This window comes from Prunus dulcis, chromosome 3, assembly GCF_902201215.1.
Source record: "Prunus dulcis chromosome 3, ALMONDv2, whole genome shotgun sequence".
NCBI classification, from domain to species: domain Eukaryota; kingdom Viridiplantae; phylum Streptophyta; class Magnoliopsida; order Rosales; family Rosaceae; genus Prunus; species Prunus dulcis.
In genome coordinates, this window is record NC_047652.1 from 23,566,474 (window position 1) to 23,589,503 (window position 23,030).

The 23,030-nt window shown below is 38.0% G+C and overlaps 4 protein-coding genes across 5 annotated transcripts; 1 reads left to right on the plus strand and 3 right to left on the minus strand.

Moving 5' to 3' along the window:
• Positions 1 to 323: 323 nt before the first annotated feature.
• Positions 324 to 3,571, minus strand: LOC117622807 (probable carboxylesterase 11). The gene is made up of 2 exons (XM_034353585.1): positions 2,314 to 3,571; positions 324 to 1,274 (listed from the first exon to the last, which is right to left on the minus strand). The coding sequence occupies exons 1-2, from the start codon at positions 3,207 to 3,209 to the stop codon at positions 737 to 739; spliced, it is 1,434 nt and encodes a 477-aa protein (XP_034209476.1). The 5' UTR covers positions 3,210 to 3,571; the 3' UTR covers positions 324 to 736.
• Positions 3,572 to 5,433: 1,862 nt separating this feature from the next.
• LOC117620740 (serine/threonine protein phosphatase 2A 57 kDa regulatory subunit B' theta isoform-like) lies at positions 5,434 to 9,474 on the minus strand. The gene is made up of 3 exons (XM_034350923.1): positions 8,985 to 9,474; positions 6,974 to 8,460; positions 5,434 to 6,329 (listed from the first exon to the last, which is right to left on the minus strand). The coding sequence occupies exons 2-3, from the start codon at positions 8,162 to 8,164 to the stop codon at positions 5,970 to 5,972; spliced, it is 1,551 nt and encodes a 516-aa protein (XP_034206814.1). The 5' UTR covers positions 8,165 to 8,460; positions 8,985 to 9,474; the 3' UTR covers positions 5,434 to 5,969.
• A 388-nt stretch (positions 9,475 to 9,862) lies between these two features.
• LOC117620738 (AUGMIN subunit 6) lies at positions 9,863 to 15,832 on the minus strand. Its single transcript, XM_034350922.1, has 13 exons — positions 15,424 to 15,832; positions 15,208 to 15,264; positions 15,008 to 15,102; positions 14,216 to 14,366; positions 13,842 to 13,967; positions 13,550 to 13,706; positions 13,402 to 13,462; positions 13,003 to 13,324; positions 12,789 to 12,914; positions 11,911 to 12,072; positions 11,545 to 11,794; positions 10,949 to 11,419; positions 9,863 to 10,588 (listed from the first exon to the last, which is right to left on the minus strand). Exons 1-13 carry the CDS (start codon positions 15,637 to 15,639, stop codon positions 10,548 to 10,550), a joined length of 2,235 nt encoding a protein of 744 aa, XP_034206813.1. The 5' UTR covers positions 15,640 to 15,832; the 3' UTR covers positions 9,863 to 10,547.
• A 1,794-nt stretch (positions 15,833 to 17,626) lies between these two features.
• LOC117623466 (plant UBX domain-containing protein 1) lies at positions 17,627 to 20,311 on the plus strand. 2 transcript variants are annotated; one of them, XM_034354460.1, is made up of 7 exons: positions 17,627 to 17,852; positions 18,524 to 18,620; positions 18,755 to 18,823; positions 19,130 to 19,197; positions 19,378 to 19,507; positions 19,582 to 19,686; positions 19,902 to 20,311. In XM_034354460.1, exons 1-7 carry the CDS (start codon positions 17,769 to 17,771, stop codon positions 20,096 to 20,098), a joined length of 750 nt encoding a protein of 249 aa, XP_034210351.1. In that variant the 5' UTR covers positions 17,627 to 17,768; the 3' UTR covers positions 20,099 to 20,311. The 2 variants fall into 2 exon arrangements, with proteins under 2 accessions (XP_034210351.1, XP_034210350.1); XM_034354459.1 differs by having other exon boundaries at positions 17,649 to 17,852; positions 19,899 to 20,311.
• The last annotated feature ends 2,719 nt before the right edge of the window (positions 20,312 to 23,030 follow it).

The following is a 23,030-nucleotide window of genomic DNA, read 5'->3' on the forward strand; positions in this document are numbered from 1 at the left end:
ACAACACTAGCGCAAATCAATGTCGACTTAGGAAATCGAGAAAACATAGGTTTCGCTCGGATTCACATAAAAACGCAACTAAAAGTATTTGGAATGGAATTTCACCACTTGTCTCTTCCTTCACCGTCTACTTCTATATAGCTAACAAAAATGTTTAAGAACAAAAAACAAGGAAATTTTAAAATTCATAAGTATTTTAAGAATATTGGTAATTGGTGGATGGACAGCGAGAAAATGCTTACAACAAAAACATTGAACTTTTAATCCCAAAAGCCTTTCGGCCTAAGACAACAGAACAAAGAAAAGACAGAGAACTCCTCATAGAGAGTGAAAGACAGTAAGAGAGCATTTGATTAATAGAACTGAACTCTATTCATAAGAAACAGTACATTGTAAGGCACAGGGAAAAAATGGCACAAGAACGTCCGAATGTGGCGCTCCTGTTAGAAAAAAGGCGGGTACATCTCACTGGCTCATCATCTAAATCCTACTCTCAGGCGACTTCTCTATCTTACAAATAACACAGAACATGACAAGGTCACGAGAAGTAAATTTGAAACTGAAACAACCCAAGTGCTAAAGGAGGCAGAAACCACCTAAACAATATATAGTATCCATTCCAGCCTCCCAGGTAATGGCAGCATACTGGTTTTCTCTTGCTCAGTTTCTAACAGAATACACAGGGCAGAGCCGATTATACCGTGTGGCAACATCAATTGGGTGTGTTGTCTCCAACCTAATATGAGAACTCATGACCTCGAAGTGAGATGTATTTTTTGACCCAGATGGCAATGTCCTCTGCACAGGCCTGGGCCTGAGGGGTCTTGAGAAGCATATCAAGGGTTGCAAATTCATGAACTGCATCTTTATACTCCAGCACAGGTGCATCAACGTTTACCTTCCGGAGCTCCTCTGAGTAAGCAATGGCACGGTCTCTCATCCAATCATGTTCTGCCACCACTGTAAGGGTCGGAGGCATGAGCCTTACAGGTGGCCCCCTGTCTGGGATGAGGGGATTGGCAGCTGGGTGGTCCAAGCTAAACTCTTCCTCAGGTAAGAATAGTTTCCATGCCAATATGCACATTGCCTTGTCATAGAAATAGGAGTTTGCCAATCTTATCTCAGAATGAGTGGGGACATTTCCAATGAAGAACGGATACATCAGCACCTGTGCAACCACCTTGACAGGGTCCAAAAGCTTGCCTGCCTCTACAGCTTTCCGAGCCACATAGTCTGCAATGTTAGCACCACAGCTCACACCAAGGAGAACACATCTGTTTATGATATCAAAGCAAGTTAGAAATTTGGCAATGTAGCCTGCTTGCAGCGTAATTTCCAGACAGGGAAAGCAAAAACAAACAGAAGATACTATATATACAGAATGAGAAAATACAGAGAACTAAGTCATATTTAGTGCTCAATGCATAAATAATGCAGGCAAAAAGGTTTTAAGTTTAAAGATAACTGGAACCACAGCCAACCCATGACAGCATAGGACCATATATTAAGGCCTTAATCTAATCCTTATATAATAAATTGTTCTGCTATGCTAATAGTTTAATGTTTATGGTTGAGACATTATAGAAGTAGTCTCAAGAAAGCAAAGATTATCTTATATCAACATAGACAAATCCCACTCCAACCCCTCCTGCTTGCATAAACTATTGACTTTTGTCATCAAGAAATCTTGAGATTTAGCAACAAATTATGAGGAAAATGATAACTGCGTCTTCTCTCAAACTACATGAATCCAGCATGTAATCTAATATAGCAGATCAAGGTATCAAACAGGCCAACCAAAGCATAAATATTTTAGAAGAAAACCACGCTTATCAAAACTCTATGGAAAGATAAAATCCAGTCATCCACCAATACCTTGCCATTCTAAGTTGAAATTAGCCCTATTAACTTTTCTATATCTATTATATGCGCACAAGTGCACATCGACCCAGCCTCTGTGGACATTAATTGAAGTCCTCAGATGGAAATTAACTCAAACACTAAAGCATTGCCACCACCAGCAACCAGCCTAAACAATTATTTTAGTTGGGAAATGAAACAAGTATGCAAACTCAGCTACTAGCAACCTATTACAAGAAATCAACCCATGGATCTGATAAACTCCAAAGAAATGCCTATAAACTTTGAACACTGGCAATGCAAACATGAAAATCATATTCCAGCAATATCCACAAACTGAACCAAGAATTGTAAACTCATGTATCATCATCAATCATAACACACTAGATTAGAAATTTCAGTTAGAATCTAAATATAATAATAGTCACGTTGCAAGTAGAAGAAGATTATAACCTCGTTGGATCTCCATGGGCAGCCAACCAAGGTTCAACCATTGAAGCCCCAAAAGTGTCCACGATATGCCGATGAGAATCGGCCTTCTTAAACTCGGTAATGCCGCCGAGAGTGCTCCGTCCGCCTCCCATGGACTTACTGCACTCAGCCAAATTGGCCTGCTTCCCAAGCCAATTCAACACCTTCAACCCGTCCTCGAACGCCGCTGGGTATCGATTCTCCGGCGCAAGCCGATAACCCACCGCTAAAACGACGACGTCACACAGCTTCGCAATCCGCCGACAGAAGATGTCGTTGGCCACAGAGTCATTGCTGCCACTGACCCAGCCGCCGCCGTGAAACTGCAACATGACCGGCAATTTTCGACCGTTCTTGGTCAAATTGGCCGGCGAGTAGCCTCTGTACACTCCCACGCCAGCGTTCGCCATCAAATTCATACTCTCTATGTCATTGCTACACCCGTAACTGTTCCTTCTCTGCTCGCTTTTCGCCAAATTGGACAGTGTCGGATTGCCATAGCTGTTGCGCCGAGAAGGGGTGGCGGGTAAATTGTTCAGGCTCTGGCGGGCCGAATCGGTTCGGTTGGATCCCTGATTGAGATCGGATCGTTTAGGCGTAGCGGTAACCCTAGACTTGGAAGCTGGTTCGGGTGGGTTGAGAGCGGACTCGGGGAGGAAGATTCGGATAGAGAGAGAAGTGAAGGGGTCGATGTGGATGTCCTTGGTGGCAACGCCGTCGTCGAACAGAGGATTGGGTGAGGCGATTGTTTCTTCGGGTCGGGACGTGACGCCGAAAGGGTTGAACTCGTCGGGCTGGGTTTGGATCCGATTCTGCAAACGGTGCTTCAAGAGGAACTTGAAGAACACGCTATAGAGCTTAACAGCTACGCTTGGCATTTCTCTCTGTCTCTCTCCCTCTACAAACTGTGCGATTTGCAGAGACTGGAAATGAGAAATGTTGTGGGTTTTCTGGAAATCAGTGTAAATTCATGGCAGATTAAGGATTGAGATTGGGGATTAATCTCCCGTGAATGGATCACATGGGATGGGATTAGGGTTTTGTAATCTGAGATAGCCTGAATCTTAAATTCGAATGCTTCAATGGCGTGAGACAGAGAGAGAGAGAGAGAGAGATTAGACCGAGAAGAGAGGCAGGTGCGTGAGGGACACACATGCAACTTTACGCTGTCTCTTGTGGCTTGTTCAAATGTTTTGTCATTTTTTCTTTCTGATTTTTTAAAAGGAAAATTCTAGATTCAATTGTTGTCTTGTTACCTTAAAAATAAATTCAAAGAAATAAAAAAGGAAATGGGGTGGCTGTAGTGACAAGAGCTATTATCATCTGTCGCTCGTTTTTACGCAATCAAGTACTTTCTGTCACTTTAAGTTGTACGCTTAAGGAGTTGGACTGTTGGGTACAATCAGATAAAGCCAGATTATTCGAGGTCGGTGATAACCGGTAAAGGTGTAGCACTGGAATTATAGGGCTGCATGCAGCGGATCATTTACGGATTGTGGGTGGCGGACGACGGGTCTGCTTCGGAAACGGGAATGAAACCAAATCATATCGATGATCATGATATCATGTTTTTTTTTCTTTCTTTCTGCACAAATGCACATTATGAAACCATTTCTTAATCACGTATTAAAAGTGTACTAATTAACACCAAATTATACTTGCCTCATTAATATTACATTTATTATAGCTATGTATTTACAATCCCCATCACATTTAAGTAAATTTCCTGAAGCTTAATTCGATTAAACTCCTTTCTTTTCTTAATTAGCATTTGTTTAATAACTTTTAATTTCTTACGTGAAAATGAGTTTAATAAAGTCACTGGAATTTAATATGTATCCGGTTTAACTTTATGTCTTCATTGATTTGATACTAATATCAAGACCATAAGATCCTTAAAAATCTATCTTTTTACTTTTATGTGATATTCAATTGAATGATGACAACGAATTTCGGAATTAATGAACAGTATACTTACTTAAATATTTAGTACATTTTTTCACAAAATTATAATTCAAAGTGGTTAATAGCAGTTACCCTTACCCGAAGTCTAAGACAATCCATTTATTAGTAAGATAAATACTAGCAACCTTTTCTCTAACATTTTCTTTTGGACCTTCGCCCTTACCTTTATGACAAGTGTCATTTTCCTTACATTTAAAACAATGTCATTAATGCATCACACAATTTAGTTTGTGTTTTCCAAGTTTACCCTTTTAAAATGTATTGGCTTTTATATTTCCTTCAATTTATTCAAATTTTGTTATAACTTCTTTAGCACATTGTTAAAAAATAAATAATTTTTTTAAAAAAGTCATATTTTTAAAAATTAAAATTAAAATTTTTTTTCATGACACTGTTATCATCTTTATTTTGTTTTTAACAAAACACGCGTTCTCTTTGGAAAAATTAAAATAAAATAAAAACTTCAGCTTTTATTTTCTTATTTAATTTTTAACAAGGTGTTAAGAAAGTTATAAAAAAATATAAAAAAAATTAGTTTGTTATTTAAAAAAAATTAATACATTTAATAAGACTAAATTTGGAAAACAAAAACTAATTTGTGTGATGCATTAATGACATTGTTTTTAGTGTAAAAAAAAGTAACACTTGTCATAAAAAATAGGAGAATGTCCAAAAGAGAAGTTTGAGAGAAAATTACTAGCACTCCCCTACTAGTAAAGTAAACATTTGGATAATCATGGCTGGACTATGAATATGAAGATAAGGTTACTTTCCTTTTTCTTCTTGCACTGCATCATGTTATGGGTAAATTCAATGAGTTTAGTGGTCAGAATTTATTAGTCAGATTTTTCTGTACATAAATTCATATTTTTTTGTTCAGGTGTGTAGCTGGACCAATTAGAATATATCCTCGTCAGCAACAGGTAGGCCATCATTAATAATGCTCAATTATTGTTTCGATTAGGTGGAAACAAGTTGGCCGGCCCAGCTCAGCTCAAGTCCATACTTGAAAGATTAACACATTTAGATGTCTTCCAGGCGTTGGCTAGGCCCAAAGCCTAAAGCCCAAACTTGTCATTGTTGGATGGCCATTTGCAGTTGCAGTGACAATGAAACATCAACTCTGACTTATAACTCTGAAATTGAAGGTGGTATTGGGATTGATCCATTCACAAAAGCAACATAGTATGATGATGATGATACATACAATACAAGTAATTGAAGATTGAGGACATGATGTCTCTATTAAACCAAATCATCCAAAATTATGTAACCACAGAGATATGTCAATTTCAAGCCCTTTTTTTTTTTCGGAAACTTTAAAACCCCCATGACAAAGAGACCAGCTTTACTCACCACACCTCCAACACCATGCTGTGGCTGTGTGGCAGGGTCACCCCTTTGTTCTTCTACACCAAATCAAATATATACAGCCCACACCCCCACATGGTAAACAAAAAGGGGGCCAATTGTATTCCAGATTGAGCCATTCATGCATGCTCCGTGCTGTGACTTGATCACCTGACAACCCGAAATTTCGCCAGGTAGAGCGGAGGAACCAAGAAGAAGAAGATTGATTTCTCAGAACTTATACAGCAATGTCAGTCTATGGTCTGCGTAATAATTTGAATATCAAAATCACTGTAATCACATTGTAGGGAATCTCAAACTTGCTAGCCAGAAGGTTTGCCGGTGGCTTTTCTGGGGGACACAAGCACTGCTTCATTGCTTGTAGCTTTCTTGGCAGCAATCTCTTCCAAACGCTTCCAAGTGATTTCACGTCTCAAATTAAGTTCCTTCTCTTGTACTTCATCTTCCTGAAATTTGAGCAAGCATTCCTCAAAAAGCTCAGGGTCAATATCAGAGAAAATCTTCCGGACATTTAGAGTCAGGCTCTGTACTGCCTGGTTCCAGTGGTTTCTTGCATTTTTCTCCAATGAAGGGAATATGATTGGCAGTAAGACACTGCGGTTCTGTTTGATTAGGTTGGCAATGTGATCATTATTCCATAAGAACAAAGCTCTCTCTGCCACCTGCAAATTAAGGGCCAACTGGATACATGAGAAGGACTCATTTATTGAAGTCATTAAAGTAGAAAAGTAAATTAAGGCAAATATCTATTTCTTATTCCATACATTTCACATAACTTTTTTCCTTCTATGTACAAAAGGCTTGAGATCATTCATAACTGACTTAGCTATGACCAGAAATTTCCTTTCAAAGTAGGACACAAAACTAACCAAGAAGTCTTTCTCATTTGCTCTATGGGTTTCAGTAAATAATCTGAGAAATTTAATAAACTCCAGAATAGACTAAATGCGGGTACTGCCAGAGAACAACTCAAACCAGCATCTTAAGATCTAAGGTTTCAAATTTTGAAATGCCTAAGGTGCATCTTTAGAAGAAATATACCAATAAACGTTAGTAAAATATCATTTTTCTCCATCATAATATAATCGCTATATCGGCACCAAAAGAAAACGATGTGTAATACGAACTACACGAACAAACATTCCAGAAAGCTCAGTATTTGACCACCCACAACAAGTTCATATAACTCAACTGACATACTGCTACTGCTCATCACTACCTCTCACATTATAAAGATTTACACAGGACTCTACAGAATAGAGGAAACTAGCAAGTAGAAAACAGATGAAAGTGGTGAACTACCCACCTGAAAATGTGAACTGCTCAAGCATCGGCCAATTTGGCGAAACAAAGGTACCATACAGCGTTGAAATTCTGCAGGCTGAGTTGCTTCTAGAACTTCTTCCAGCTCCCCTAAGAACATGACCTCCTTAGAACTATTTGTAATAGGCCAATATTTTAGTAAACCACGGATTATTGTATCCGCAAGTTTGCAGTCTTTCTCCACAAATTGGGTAATGCAGTAAGATAACTGCTGGTGGTACAAGGGTATGCATTTGGGTTTGTGAAGTGGAATAAGCACTCGAACAAGAAAGAGTTTGTGCTCTTCTTTCAGTGGCAGAGCAAAACCGTTTATTATACTTCCCAAAATCTCCAACAGCTCTGCAATCCCATTATGCTTTTCAGTTTCAAAAATAAAATGATAGAAGATGTTGTTGATAGCTTTCCTGATGAATGGGCGGTGCACCATAAATTTCCCATAGATGCGGTGCAGAACCGTTTTCAAGTAATCCCTCTCTCTATGGTCCTCTGAATCAAAAAGACCTAACAACCTGAGAACAAATGAGTGGTCAATGTACCTCTTAGCCAACTTTGCATCTGTCTCAGGTGATGCCACAAACCTCAGGAAGAATTCATACACAACTTGCAAGTGTTGCCATGCTGGGTCCATTGAGGGCTCTTCCTCTTCTAAGTCAAAGGCCTCTAAAGCTTTGTTTTCGAGGGGTGGAGAAGTGAGTGTTCTAAATAAATTTACGCACACCATCTTTACAATTTCTTGCATGACAGTTTCTGAGAATTTCCCATTAGCAGAAGCAATGTAATCCACAAGCTCTACCAATGTCTGTCGCTTGATGTCCTTTTCCTTGAGGTTCTTTGTTGGGTCACTGAAGTCAAAGATAACACAACACAAGTTCAACTTTTTTATGAATAAGTTCTGCTTCTCTGCATTTGGAACATCTTTGAAACTAGGCAATGCCTCATATGGAGAAGCCAATGAGTTCCCATTAAGCTTTGAATTCACGTTTACTCCAAAATTTGGAGTAGAATTAGGGCCCGAAAGAGATGAAGTACCCGAATTCACATATCTGCTACTTGCTAAAGAGCCGCTTCTTGAACTGGTGGAAGCATTTGAAGAAGAGTTAGAAGATCCTCCTTCACGATTTTCAGCTGACTTAGAGGGCTTCCTCGGGAGCCTATTAAGTATCTGTTTGATCATAACTTAAATGACAAAAGAAGCCCTTCTTTGTGCACTTCAGAGCACAGTGATAAATCAAACTTCTAGAGCAACTACAGCATCAGTGATAGAGGAGAGACACAATTCCAATTAGGGAAGAAAATCCCAGAATTATTAAACCAAATTTCAGTGCAATGAAGCAAGAACCCAGGCTATAAGCTTCTTGTGTTCTTCCTTGGTAAAGACAGGGGACTTTCCCCTTATTAAAAAGAAACGTTCTGAGCCAATTGGGGAAATCCGGGGCAGAGATATCACACCCACGGAAGATGAGAAGAAAGCTGCATATAAAGCCATTCCGAGCTGAAAATTAAACAGAATACAAAAAACTGGAAATTTCTAATCAACTAAACAATGCAAAAACCGCAGCTTGCTTAACTTCTGATCTCTGATCCATTACCCAAAGCAAAATCCGTAGTTTGCTTAGGTAAAAGTAAACATCGAGACCTATATCGGGAAACCCAGATGTAGAAAACCATCAAATTTGTATCTAAGATTAGAAAGTTTGACTTGAGCTTAACCCAAACAAAAAACGAAAAACATACTGAATGTTTGCCTCTCTTCACCAAGATTGACAAGCAATTCAGCTGGATCAGAAGAGAACAAGATCCGGGTATGATCTATTCGAAAAGGAAAAACCCGTTTGGCATTCTCCAACAAGTTTAACATGCAAAATTTGCAAACCCAAAATACGAAAAGTTATTACATAATAATATACAGGACTGAGTCTCTGGGAAATTTTAGCTGGAAACATGCAATGGAGAGCAAATTATGGAGAAAATAATGAATGTTTGTGGATACTTACAGAGATAGTTGAGCTGGTGCTTCTTGTTTCCTTTGAGATAGAGAGAAATAGAAAGGTGGGTGGGGGTGGGGGGGTGGTGGGTGTTGAAGAACAGCAATCTTTGGCGGCTGTAAGCTGTTGTTGTTGGATGATTTCTTTCGTTCTTTTTTCGTTAGCTGAAACTGTAATTATTGTAATTGATAATTTGATAATATATACATACATGATGATACACCATTATCTTTTGCACTCGAAGAGTATAATAATAATATTATGGTTGATTAAAAAGGAAGAAAAAAAGAGAGCATAATTATTGATATTTGTTTATTTCTTTTTAACTTCCTCAGGAATTTCAATTTTCAACCTCAAAAACTGTTCCTCGCTTTGATTCACTCCAGACGACGAGAGTCCAGAGAGATCCCATTTGACCAAATTAACCTTCCAATCTACTTTGGCTTGGACAAAGTCTTTGGGGAGGAAAGGGAAAGGTTGAAATGGTATTTGCGCAATATACTATATTTTAAAAAAAATCATCATAACGTTTAGCAGTTGGCAAAGCAGAATGAGATGTCCCTGTACACTCTAACCGAGGGCCGACGTCGAAGCTTTTGCTCATATCTTTTAACGGGCTAGCTTTGGTCTTGAATCCATTGAGCGCTTCTGAGACTTTTTCCCGCATAAACGGTGCCGTTTGCGGACACTCTTATATGGAGTTGTGATTAGTTTCTTAAATGGATTTGGTTGATAATAGATTAGCTCATTAATGATCATAATTCATAGGTGAAGCTTTTTTCGTTCGTTTCTGTCTCAACAGGGGTCACTTCTTGTTGCCCACCGCCACCCCCTCAAACAGGCAACCAGTTTCCTCCACAAATAAAAAAGTGAAATGACACATATTAAGAAGGCCAAGAAAGAAGACAAAATGGACTAACTTGATACTCACAATTCCAGCATTTTAACAGAAATATACCCTACCGAAAGAATAATGAAGACGACGAAAAAACTATCCTATGGTTCAACAACAATTTCTCAATTCTCTTGTTTCAGCAACTTACATTTATGTCAGATTAATCAGATACATATAAATCAGACCAACAATCAATCTTGTCAGGTAACTGAAACTTGATACTCAAAGAAAGAAGTATTGATGCACACCTTCGGGCTAATAAGAACTGCACGTGCGTGATTCACCCTCTTTTTAACTTATATCCACCAAGCAGTCAGATGAGGTAGTTTTTGTAGCATCCGTGGACAAAATCACCCCATATAATTTGTCTGCAGCATGATACAATCAGCTTGGGGCTTTGGATTTTAGGGTTCTAAGATCCAGGTAGGAGTTTCAACACAATACAATCATCTCCAAGCATTTGTCATGCATGTACAACAGCACTGCTAGCAGGTTCATAGTCCCCCCCAAACACTGTGCTGAGCTGGAGGATGAAAATGTACAGAACATGAAATAAATCATACAAGCATGTCAACAATTACTTGGGAAGTGGAAAGTGTCCCGAGAAATGGAACCAAAACCATCACAGCGACCAAATATCTCCTCAACCAAGAATTAAGGTTGCTCAATATTCAATGTCAGTGCTCCATTAATGCTGTATCAGTTTCTGAAAGTGGTGCTGCAAAAAGAGTAAAGCAAAATTCTCTCAATGGGAAGAAACTAAAGGAGACAAAAAGAGCATTGAAGTTGAGCATTGAAGTTTAAACAAACTTCTCCCAATGTGTCCTTGTGTGTGTCTGTGAGATGTGATATAAACCATCTTGTATGCATGATAGAGGTCATGTGGTGATTGACCTCACTATTAATATCCCCAAGGGTTAACGATATAAACTAGAAAATCTAGTGCCTGAACCATCAGAGATGAACCATTTACTTGGAACTGCAAAGGCACTTAATAACAAAATGAAGTCATCCACCGATAACAATCTGTACATATAACAGCCTACAAACAGAAATAGTAGTGGCTGGAGCAACATACCAAGCAAGTCCTCATAATCCGCTAACAGTGATGAATCCATTAGCAAAGGAGGTGAGAAAACCTGCTCCTGAGCTTCCTCGAAGTCATAAAATGATCTTTGTGTGTCCGAAGCAGCACAGTTTGAACCCGTAGCCGAAAGAAACCCATTTACTTGGTCATAATCATCAAGTGAATCTAAACCGTTCAAAACTTGAGATAATTCGGCGCATTTACTCTCCATATGACCATCAGAAGCACGATTTTCAAGCAAGGAAGCCTCTGTCTGAGATGCAAACCTTTTACTCCTCAAGGAAACCCCTTTAGATTCTTGGCCTTGACGAGAAAACCCAGATGAGGAAAGAGGTAAAAAGAAATGCTCAGAGCTTTCATCAGAATGGCTGCCTCGTGATGATTCGGAATTTAAGGAGTTCCGTGACAGAGCAGCTTCTCTGACAGATCTCTTTAGATTCTGGACAAAATAATTATCACTATCTGCATAACATGAAAATCAAAATCAAAAACCAATTCCCAATCCACATATAATTTGAAATGCCTTGAGCAAGACAACACGCTTATAATGCAATGAGAATTTGAGAAGCAAGGCACACACAGCAGACCTTGTGGTAGATTATCTATGTGATTATTTGATATAGGCTGCTCCACAGATTTCCTTTCAGAAAAGTTCTCTATTTGATTTGTTTGAGCAGCTGAAGCAGGGCGCTTATTCATACTTGCACCTTTCCCAGAAGAGTTAGGAGTCAAGGTAAACAACTGTGGGAGCTTTAAAGTAGGGCTAGCTGACACCTTTTCGAGCTGAAAGGTAGACAATTTTGAAGTCACCTCAGCCACATCATCAGTGTTGCTTTCCTGAATTATTACAAAGGAAAAAAAGACCAGTACATCACTTGTAGACTGCAGTAATTCAAGGTGAGACAGGTTTTAGTAGATATTAAGTTTTGCATAAAATAGGTGTGGTGTATTACCAATGTCCTTCCACTGCTCTGTGCTTGAATAGGTGAGGTTGAGCGACCAGGATGTTTGGTCATTGGAGGCAGACTAGAGGAAATGCTATCTACTTTATCTGTACATTCTGATATTGACTTTTGTATTGCCGGAGCAACTTCCTTCAGTTGATTAATGAGAACCTATAGAAGTTATGAATTGGAAAATCTCAGCATAGAATCAGGAAAGCAAAGTCATGACAAATATATTATGCATGAGAGATAAGGGGCATTCAAGAAAGGCATGTGCATGAATCATCTCACTTTTATTGACAGTCATATGATGTCTATTCAGTAATAGAAATCCAAGCATTTTAACATTCACTATCCCACACCTTCCTACCAACAGAAAAGCTCAAATCAACATACTTCATTGAGGTTATATTTGAAGGAATGTCAGAGTATTAATTGATTCGCTTAAACAACAGACTGCTCAAATAACACATTTATTCTGGGATGGGTCAAAGAGCATTTGGAGAAATTGACCCCTTATTCTCAAACAGTCCTGGTTCACCTAAAAACGGTTGATTCTAATGCAACATCAAACAATTCTAAAACTTTGGTCGCTATAAGGAAAACTGCAATATCAAAAAGCTCTCTAAATAATACAAGTCTTCACATATTTGGATCAACTAGGAAGGTCTGTATTTATTACAAGACTCCCTTGTCCCCTGATTACATGGTATAACTTTATAAGGAAGAATGATAAATATTTCCATGGAATTTAAACACCCATGAAATGTACAAATACACCATCAAATGCCACATATATCAGATACGAATTGGTTCTACATGAAGTTGAAACTGGGAAGCTGGTAGCACTTCAGATCTAACTAGTACTTTTAAACCATAAGCATTACCTGAAAGCTAACCAAGTGTTGCTGGTGTTCAGCAAGAGTTGCAGCTAAAGACTCAGCATGACCGCTTGAACTGCCATCATGTGCACTTCTTAAAATTTCTGGACCCTCTCCCTCATTAGCTTTTGCCTATGAATTACCATTGTATAACACCAATTCACTAAGCTTTTCTAAACTTTTATCCAACAATATCATGAGCATATACAAAGTAGCATACCATATGAAGCGACTGTTTATGAATACGCTGTAAAGCATGTGTCCAACGCCTGATAATTTCTGCCACGTCAACGGTTGGGTGGACTCTTCCACTTCTTTCATCTGCTCGATGAAGTGCTTCATCATTTACTTGTGAATGGGATGAATCTGAATTGCTCTTCATCTTTTCTCTATTAACATTGACATACGATCCATCATTTTTTTCTTTGTCATCCACATGCGTTGGATTAAAATCACCAGACTGGACAGATAAGACATCTCCATAAGGAACCTGAGAACTCTGATCCATAGCCGCAAGCAAAGAAGATCCAGAGATGCGGTACCTAGAAAGAATTGCATGCAAAGGTGAGTTGGTGAATTGCCTCCGGTGATGTCAAAATGATACCCGATGGTAGATTACCTATGCTCCCTGTGAGCTATTAAATCCTCAATAGGGCCTGAAGCAAGAACTTCATGTTGACCTACACATAATGGTGATCACGTTACACAATTTGATAACACATAAAACCTAAGAAATTGATAAAGGAACCATGAAGATTTGTACTCACTTTTACGGGCTAATATAGACTCCCACAAACGAGTAGCCTTGGATACTAAATGGGAATTCTGACTCGAACTAGAAACAAGGTCATCCCAGTGTTCCCCTTCCAACTTCACTTTGTTCCTAAGGTCATGTAACTTTTCCAGCTCTTGCTGTAAATAAGCCTGAGATTCATGTTTTACACAGAGACGCGTCAGAATACAAATTGTAAAGTTGTAGGTGAACTGAAAATTTCTAAAAATTTCCAGTAAGCTTCTACTACAAAAAGTTGCTCGTCGAAATGTGAGTTACCCCTATACCTCTTCAGCACAAAGACCACGAAACTCCGCAGTCATCTCATGAGCCAAATTGGACCACATGGCCTGTCTCTGTACTGCTGTTTCAGCATTCTTAATAAACCTTCTTCGTTCAAGTGCTATTCTAGCCTGTACAAGATAATAAGTTCAAATAACTGCTATTGAAGGCCAACTAAGCAGTCTACAGAAGAAAACTCACACAGAAAAATGCAGATTTTCATTAAACCCTGAAAATTCATCAAAGAATTTTATCGAAAGGAAAAACTCTATGGACATGTCAATAGCTCATAATATCATAATTTGGGAACCCAATTTCAAATGTCATCGGTAACAGAACTTATGCGTGCTTTAATATTGTAAGTGTAGGTCAAGCCTACCTTAGTAACAGGAAGTAAAGTAGCTGCATGTGAAAAGGCTACATCCGTCAGTGATGCCGGAAGTGGGTTAGAAGCTACATCAGCTGAAAATGTTCGCCTATGAACCTCTCGCAAAGCATGCAAAGAAAGTTGCCACAGAAGTTCTACAAACCTGCAGTCAACACATGAAGCTTATGATTTACCAACCATAATTGCAATGATAAAGACCCAAACCCATTATCATTAGAAAACCCATAAAATTGTAAACTATGAGTCTACACAAGATATAGTCATTTCATTTAAGAGCTCGTTTGGGAATGATTTTCAGAAGGACATAATCACTTATGGGGAGAAGCACCTCCCACGTGATTCTCCATATAATCACTTTAAGTGATTTTAAGCGATTGTGTGGAGAAGCACATAGAAGTGATTATTGGCCTATCCATAATTACTCCCAAACGAGCCCTAAGAGGAACTTCAACAACATTTAAGCATAAATCATTAATTTTAATATCATCAATTGGCTGATTGGGGGGAAAACAAGTTCACTGTTAAATATAACTACATTTTTCTTACATTAGTTTGGCAAATTGTTTCTCACTTAAATGAAAAAGGGAAGTGAGCCCAACAAAACTATGAACCTCGGTCAAACTAAGAAAGCAATCAACATTACGGTATATATGTGAATTTCATATCTTAGTCAATTTTCTCACCAATGAAGCCCAATTCCACATTTAAAGTTCAATATTAAAGGCAAAAAAATTTACATTAAAAAAATGCGGATAAAAACAACGAGTAGTATCATCAACCAACCTGGGTCCGCAACATGTAGCAAGTGATGAAACCCTCGAATTGCTCCTAGGAAGCGCCCCTTGCGATTCGAGCTCACTAATGATCCCTTGCACAACCTAATTATTAAAAAAATCCACCAATAAATCATCTCATCCCAATGATTAAATGAAAAGAAAATTAAAACTAGAAGCACCAAAGAAAAGTGGAATAGTCGAATTTACCTTACGAAAATCCCGCGATTGAGCGGAATCGAAAATTGGCCAGACCTTATCGAAATCCTGAAAGATCTCAAAACGTTAGGGACATGATGCAAAGTGGAAGACAGTAAAACGAAGACACAAACACATATATGCAAAGAAATTGAATTTCAAATATAGTATATGTATCATCAGTGTAAATATGGGTGGAGCATACAGGGAAGGAAATCGAGATTGTACCTTGCCGGATTGAATTGGGCCTCTGAGAGAAGAGAGAATGAAGTAGAGCAGCTGTTCGCCCAATTTAGGGTTAGAGTGGCGGAAGAATCCTACCCGAGGAGTGGCATTGGAGCCTCCGAGTCCGATAATGGCCGGATCCAACCCTAATAGCAAACAGTTAGTGTACATTGCACTCTCTAGCTCTATCTCTCTCTCCTTCTCTCTGTCCATAGTCATCACCAACAACCCCACAAACCTGAACCCCTCCCCCTCTCTCTCTCTCTCTCCTTCTCTGTTTCGCTTTTTTGCTTCTCTCTGCCTCCGGTTCTGTTTCTTCCTTTTTTCTTTTTGATTTTTTTTTGGTTATTTTTGCTTTTGTTTTGATCGGAAGGTTTTTGAAATGCAGGTCCCTGAGGAAGTTTTTTGATTGAAACGCGTCTCAGTTTGAATAAGTTGGGGTTAATTTTCTAATATGGAAATGTGTAGGGACTTTTGTTTAAGAATTCAATTTTGTTTTTTTTTTTAAATAATGATTTGCTGTAGTGGCTTTGTGTTTTATTATGCCGTTTGATGGGCCCGGAGGAACGGTAAAGCAGTCACGTAGCCGGTTGAGGAATTTGAAAGGTGCTGACGTGGGCTAATGAAATGAAACTATTGCCGGCCACCTTCAAATCGTTAGGTGTCGTCATCTGGTTGTTGGTGAGGATGATAGCATGCTCCGCCGAACCACTGTAAGCTATGTACTCACTGACACCTTATTGGCTTTTCTTTTTGTTTCAATCTCAATAAATTCATTTTTTGTTTGGGTTTATGACTTTAATAAATAAATAAATAAAATAGTCATGCACATGAGAATATACGGAATAATGCTACTCTTACCACATTTGTATATCACATCCTTATACCATCTTATGTGACAACTGAGGTGGACAGCAACATCAATTAAAATTATTTAATATTTTCTTTTCTTTTATGATTTATTCCAGTATTTGTTTTTCTAATTGCCTTAATTAAAATACACTTCATTGATTTAATTGATGTGGCATATAATATGGACATGCCACATCATGTGGGATAGAAATGTGGAATAAAAATGTGATAAGTGTAGCATTATTCTTGTAAAATTGATGATAAAATGTAAGATCAAACACAGGACAAGACATAAGTTAATGAGCCGAAATAATCCACAACTGGTTTAGTGGTTGGATGATCAATGGACCTCCAATGTACAATAGCTTGATAGGTTGACCTTGTTTTTTATTGAGTTGGCTAAGTAAGGTGCTAGTGATTCAATAGGATCTCCAAAAGAAAGTCTTTTTTTTTATTTTTAAAATAAACAATATTGGGGAGGGAGAAATCGAACTCAGAATATTGAGTGTAGGGGTTAATGTTCTTAATCGTTTGAGTTACAAACCCCTTGCGAAAGTTATTTTTTTTTAAATTGTGAAAGAAATTATGTAGTTTTGTAAGACTTGACACTTTTGTTGAATTTGATATATGGAGAAGATTTACCCATATTCGACACATAGTTGCTTTATATTTTTGTTTACTCATCAATAATATACTTATCACTTATTTAAAAGAAAAAAAAAAAAACTTTGCCATAATTAGTACCATCAAATGAAGAGATAGGTGATTAGCTTAATTGAAGGTGGGGAGGAATTAATAACACTAAATGATATATGATGCTTTTGGGATTGACTTTGATTGCACGTTTTGCTTAGCTTGAATGCTAACTTATCCCTAAATAAGAGATGGCTTCATTGAAGACAAAGGAATGAGTAAAGGTAAAGGTTTATATGATAAAAAGAAAAGTTTGGTGAGCGACAAACTACATTGGTGTGTTGTGAAGAAGTGATTCATCCCAAAGCTTTTTATAGTTGATAAATTTGTTTGCTTTTTTTAAAAGCATAATGATGCCTATAGCAGGCCACCCAATTTAAATTAAATGTGCCTGTCTATATGCAGCTAAATATAATCAATCGCATTTGTCCCAAAAGCCCAATAAAAGATTTAGGCAAAATCGGCTTTGCATAAAAGCAATTTCCAAGGGCGCAAATAGTTAAACCTTTACTAGATTTTAGGCCCACAAGACGACGGGCTTGCAGGCCCAGAAGATGTTGTGCTGGCAGTATTTTGGAACATTTTACAGCGGTAATTTGGAAACGTTTACTGTTTTACTCGTGCAAACTTACTCTGTATCTTGTAGGAAGGCCTCCCAAAGAGGAAAGGAATAGCAGTGTATCTGTCATACGTATAAAAAAACAAGTCACACCGCAAACGGCGAACCTATATTATACAGAGAGAGAACTTTCTTATCGGATCCCTCTGTCTCTTTGCTTCTGGGATTTCTTGGAGTGTCGCTGATGATCGTTGATGTTTCTTCTCAATTTTCCTTGAAACGAAGGAGGTTCACCAATATTGATCCCATGGAAGCTGAAGAAGCTAAGGTTTTTACCCAAGTCCCTGCCTTTTCAATCACGAGTATATATATTATCTTGATTTCGCTCTCTTGGTATTCGTTTTGCTACTGGGTCGATCTGGGTTTTGTATATAATGGATCATTTGAGCTTTAATTTTCGATTAGTGATCGTTGCCTATTTCTAAGTTGTGGGTCTAGTGCAACTTCCCTGGTTTCTTTTTTGTTTCTTTTTATTTTTATTTTTTGCAACTACAAGAACAAGAACAAGATTCTGTGTAATCTTATGCTTGAGGTTCTGTGGCAATAAATACTTCTCATCAACAGACTAAAAAGGACGAGTTGAATTTGGTGCGGCCAAGGTTTTGGTATTTTTGGTTTTTGTTGGTTCCCATTGCAATTCCGAGCAAGTGCTTTGTGTGCTTCTTGTACTTCCAAGTCTTCAATGAAGTCAGTGCGTAGTAGCTTTGTAACTAACTACAAAATCACAAGTACACATTGTAATAGCTGTGTTAGTATATACTAATCATTGGTACAAACCACCGCTATTCACTCCGTCATATGAGTGCGGTGAGTGAAAGTACCAAATACCAATTTTGGAATTGAGATGATTCTAATTTGAACGTTAGATGGATCCTTCTTTACCTGATGTTGTGATATTACATTTACTTTTGCCTTTTCGTTTTGTCGGGGTAAGTTCAGGCCAAGCTCACAGCAGCAAAAGAAAAGTTCGGGAGAGAAATTCGTGTTTTTGAAACGTCAGCTGCTTCTTCTTCGCAAACGGAGGAGTCTGTTACTGGTATGAAGCAATTCAACTATGCTAGGCCAAACCATTCAGCTTATAGCTTTTTATATTTTGGATTAACTGTGGAAGCAAGCATATTGAGATGCCTGATAGAAATTTTTTTCTTTTCATTATTTTTTGTTTGGCAGAGGAGACAGATGAATTTTTTGAGTTTACAGCAGAGGATTATTATCGGATTATGAATGCCAAAAAGGAAGGTAAGTGACAGAAACCATATCATTTATAATTTTAGGGGGAAAATAAAATCTTTCCCGTGTAGTGGCCGGTGTTCAAGTTCTATAATATGCTAGCGAATATTTTAATGGGAAACATAATCTTCTTGCTTATTGGAAGTCTTGTCAATGCCTCAAGTATTTTATTCTAAAAAACTTAATAACATGAACGAAATTTGATAAACTATTGGGAATTTAATTACACATTCAAAGACTTATACTGATACATGCAATTGGAGGTATTCTTATGGTATTTATACTTACTATACTTCATTAATGCAATATGAACAGATAAGGTTCTAAAAACACGAAAGCTTAAAGAGGCAGAACAGGCAGCCCGCAGGTCAAGGATAACAAAGGTGGTTGCTATACCCTTTATTATGACTTTCTTTTCTCCTTGTTATAGTGATTGTTTCTATTGTTGTTTGTATAGAATCAATTCTGTCCCATCATCATCGGATGCATAACCTTTTCCAATTCTTAATTAGTCGTATAATCGCTTTTTATCTATTTGTTAAGTTCATGTGTGATGTATGCAGACTGTGATCAGGGTTCGATTTCCTGATAATCACACGTTAGAGGCCACTTTTCATCCATCAGAAACAGTTCAGAGCTTGGTTGATCTCCTCACGAAAGTAGTTGCTCGACCAGAATTACCATTCTACATATGTATGCAGAGTAAATCAAAATATTGAATTTTCCATGTATGATTATGCAATAGATTCTAACATTTACTGATGCAGATACTACTCCTCCTAAGAAGCAGATAAAAGACACGTCACAGGATTTTTACTCTGCTGGCTTTGTTCCTGGTGCAATTGTGTATTTTTCATATAATATACCAAAAGGTTAGCACATGCTTTTTGGTCTGATAACTTAAAATGAAATATTCTCAATGGAGACTCTTCTCTATGATTATGGGGTTGCCCGTCTGCGGTGACGGCAGAGGAATCAGAACTTTTACCCGAAAATTATTTCACTGATGTAATGATATATATCTTTTGATTGTAATAGCAATGGCTAATGTGAAAATGTTTGATTATTGTATTGTCATGTCCAGCAGATGGTGCTTCAGATGCCAAGTCAGGTCCCTTCCTTCAGGAAGAGATCATGTCTTTGAAAGGTTTGGAACTCCTCACTAAACATGCAGAGCCTGTTGAATCTGCACCAGAAACGATACCAGAGGCATCACCTCCTGTTGTTCAAGAGAAGAAGCCTGCAGAGAAAAAACCTGTTAAGCCAAAGTGGCTGAAACTGTGACATGAATCACATGAGTTCTGTAAATTGATGAGAGCAACTCCCTATCTTTAAGATTGTGCTGAGTCTGACCCTTATTTGATGGCCGCAACTTGCCGTCGGATAATTGTTGCATATTTGCTTTGCTAAGGTGGTTCTTATTTTCTAAAACAATATATGAATGTTAACCATATATGAAATGTTAGTGACTGTGCTGCTAATTATTTTGCCTTTTCATATTACATCTTTGAATATTTTGTATTGCCTGTTTTCCCAGCTTCCTTTTTCCATGTTTATCAAAGGGGAAAGGATCTGAATTGCAAAGAAAAACGTACGGGGAAAAAGGGATTTGGACACTCTACACTCTACAAATTTTAGTAGTGTCGGTTTCGAGTCGTGTATGGGGCCATGTCGGAAATTGCCAACAAATAGAAAATAAATGTTTTCAACTAGGAATATCATTTAAAGAAATATTTTTTTATTATCTACTACTGGGGGTTTTAAAAGCATTAAAATTTAACCTGGAAAATAAAAATCTAAAAATTATAATAAAAAATTATTTAAAATAAAATAAAGCCCCAATCCCGCCTAGGCGGAAAATTAAAATTTTTTTTCTTCTGATGATTCAATCGCCAAAGCTCCTGAACATAGCTTTGCCTACACGAAGAAAAACTATCGAACGAGCGTTTGGCCGCAAGCTCCCACAGAGTTTTGATAATTTTGAAGAGAAACCAGTGGCATCTGGAAGTATTGCTCAAGTGCATGGCGCTGGTCAACAGGTGAAGCCCATAGTAGTTGCCGTAAAGGTTAGGCATCCTGGTGTTTGTGAATCGATTACGAGAGATTTTGTTATAATCAATTTGGTAGCAGAACTTTCAAACTTCATTCTTGCTTTAAAGTGGTGGAGATTGGATGAGAGTGTACAGCAGTTGGCAGTTTTTATCATGTCTCAAGTTGATCTTCCAAGGGAAGCTGCCCATTTGTGCATCATGCTGTTTTGGTGGAAACTTATGAACAAGGGGAATGTGTCGGTGATCTTGAAGGGGATGATCGGATTAAATCTGCGCTTGTTTTTGGCTGTTGCATTTGTTTTTCTTCCCAAAACCATGGTGGTTCTAATCATTCTGCAAAAGTAGAGGCAGCCAATGGTTGTACAGGTAAAGGGAAACTGGGAAGTCTGCAAAGAAACCTGGAGAGTTATTGTTGCATATGTACTTTTTCCACTGGAAATCTCTCTTTGTTTTTTACTTTATGAATTTATTAGTAGCATGCATTACAATCATTTTGATGTGCTGGACAAAGGAAGGACTGCAAAGGAGGAGGCATCCATACCTGAGAGGGTCCGAGAAATACAGAAAAATCTATCTTCCATACTTAAAAGCACTTGGGGAAATGTCCATTGCTGATCCTATTTTACCTGATATGTTCTAGGAGCCTGAACTTGTGGAATGTTTGTTATCTGTCCATAACTAGTTTATTAAGATATATGTTCTGAATATCTTTTTTATCATTTTTGGATTGTTGCCTTTCTCCATCCATTTTTCTTAGATGGATTTGTTGCAAAGTCAACAATGTGGATCCCAAAATGGCTTTTTGCATTTAAAAAATAGTATGGCTTTACCTCTTTGACACATGGGCTTAGGCATCTTTGACACGTGGGCTTAGGCCATGGGCCGGCTTTTATATATATATATATATATATATATATAATAGTAGAGCCGCCTGGCTATACCTTTTTTGAATTTTAAAAAAACTAGTATAGCCGTGCGGCTATACTAGCCTTTTGCATTTAAAAATAATATGGCTTAGGCCTCGTTGACACGTGGGATTAGGCCATGGGCCGGCCTTTTTATATGTATAATAGTACAGCCGCGCGGCTATACTATTTTTTTGATTTTTAAAAAATAGTATAGACGGACGGCTATACGCGCTTTTTGCATTTAAAAAATAGTATGGCTTTACCTCTTTGACACGTGGGTTTAGGCAATGGGCCGGCCTTTATATATATAAATATATATATATATATATGAATATATATATATATATATATATATGATAGTATAGCCGCCTGGCTACACTGTTTTTTGAATTTAAAAAAAAATAGTGTAGCCGTGCGGCGAAACTCGTCTTTGCATTTAGAAAATAGTATGACTTTACCACTTTGACACGTGGGCTTAGGCCTCTTTGACGCGTGGGCTTAGGCCATGGCCCAGCCTTTTATAATGTATAATAGTATAGCCACACGGGTATACTATTTTTTTGAATTTTTTAAAAAATAGTATAGCCGTGCGGCTGTACCCGTTCTCTCCCCCCTTAAAAAAAGGGGGGGCTTTACTTCTTTGCTTCTTTTTTAAAAAGGAGTATAGCCGAACGGATACAAAGAAGCAAAGAAGAAGGACGGGTACAGCCGCACAGCTATGCTATTTATTTGAATTTTAAAAAAATAGTATAGCCGTTCGGCTATACTCTTTTTTTGCATTTAAAAATCAGTATGGCTTAGGCCTCTTTGACACGTGGGCTTAGGCCTCTTTCACACGTGGGCTTAGGCCTTGGGCCGTCCTTTTTATATATATAATAGTATAGCCGCACGGCTATACTATTTATTTGAATTTTAATAAAATAGTATAGCCGTTCGGCTATACTCCATTTTTGCATTTAAAAATTAGTATGGCTTAGGGCTCTTTGACACGTGGGCTTAGGCCCCTTTCACACGTGGGCTTAGGCCTTGGGCCGTCCTTTTTATGTATATAATAGTATAGCCGCACGGCTATACTATTTATTTGAATTTTAAAAAAATAGTATAGCCGTTCGGCTATACTCCTTTTTTGCATTTAAAAATTAGTACGGCTTAGGCCTCTTTGACACGTGGGTTTCACACGTGGGCTTAGGCCTTGGGCCGTCCTTTTTATATATATAATAGTATAGCCGCACGGCTATACTATTTATTTGAATTTTA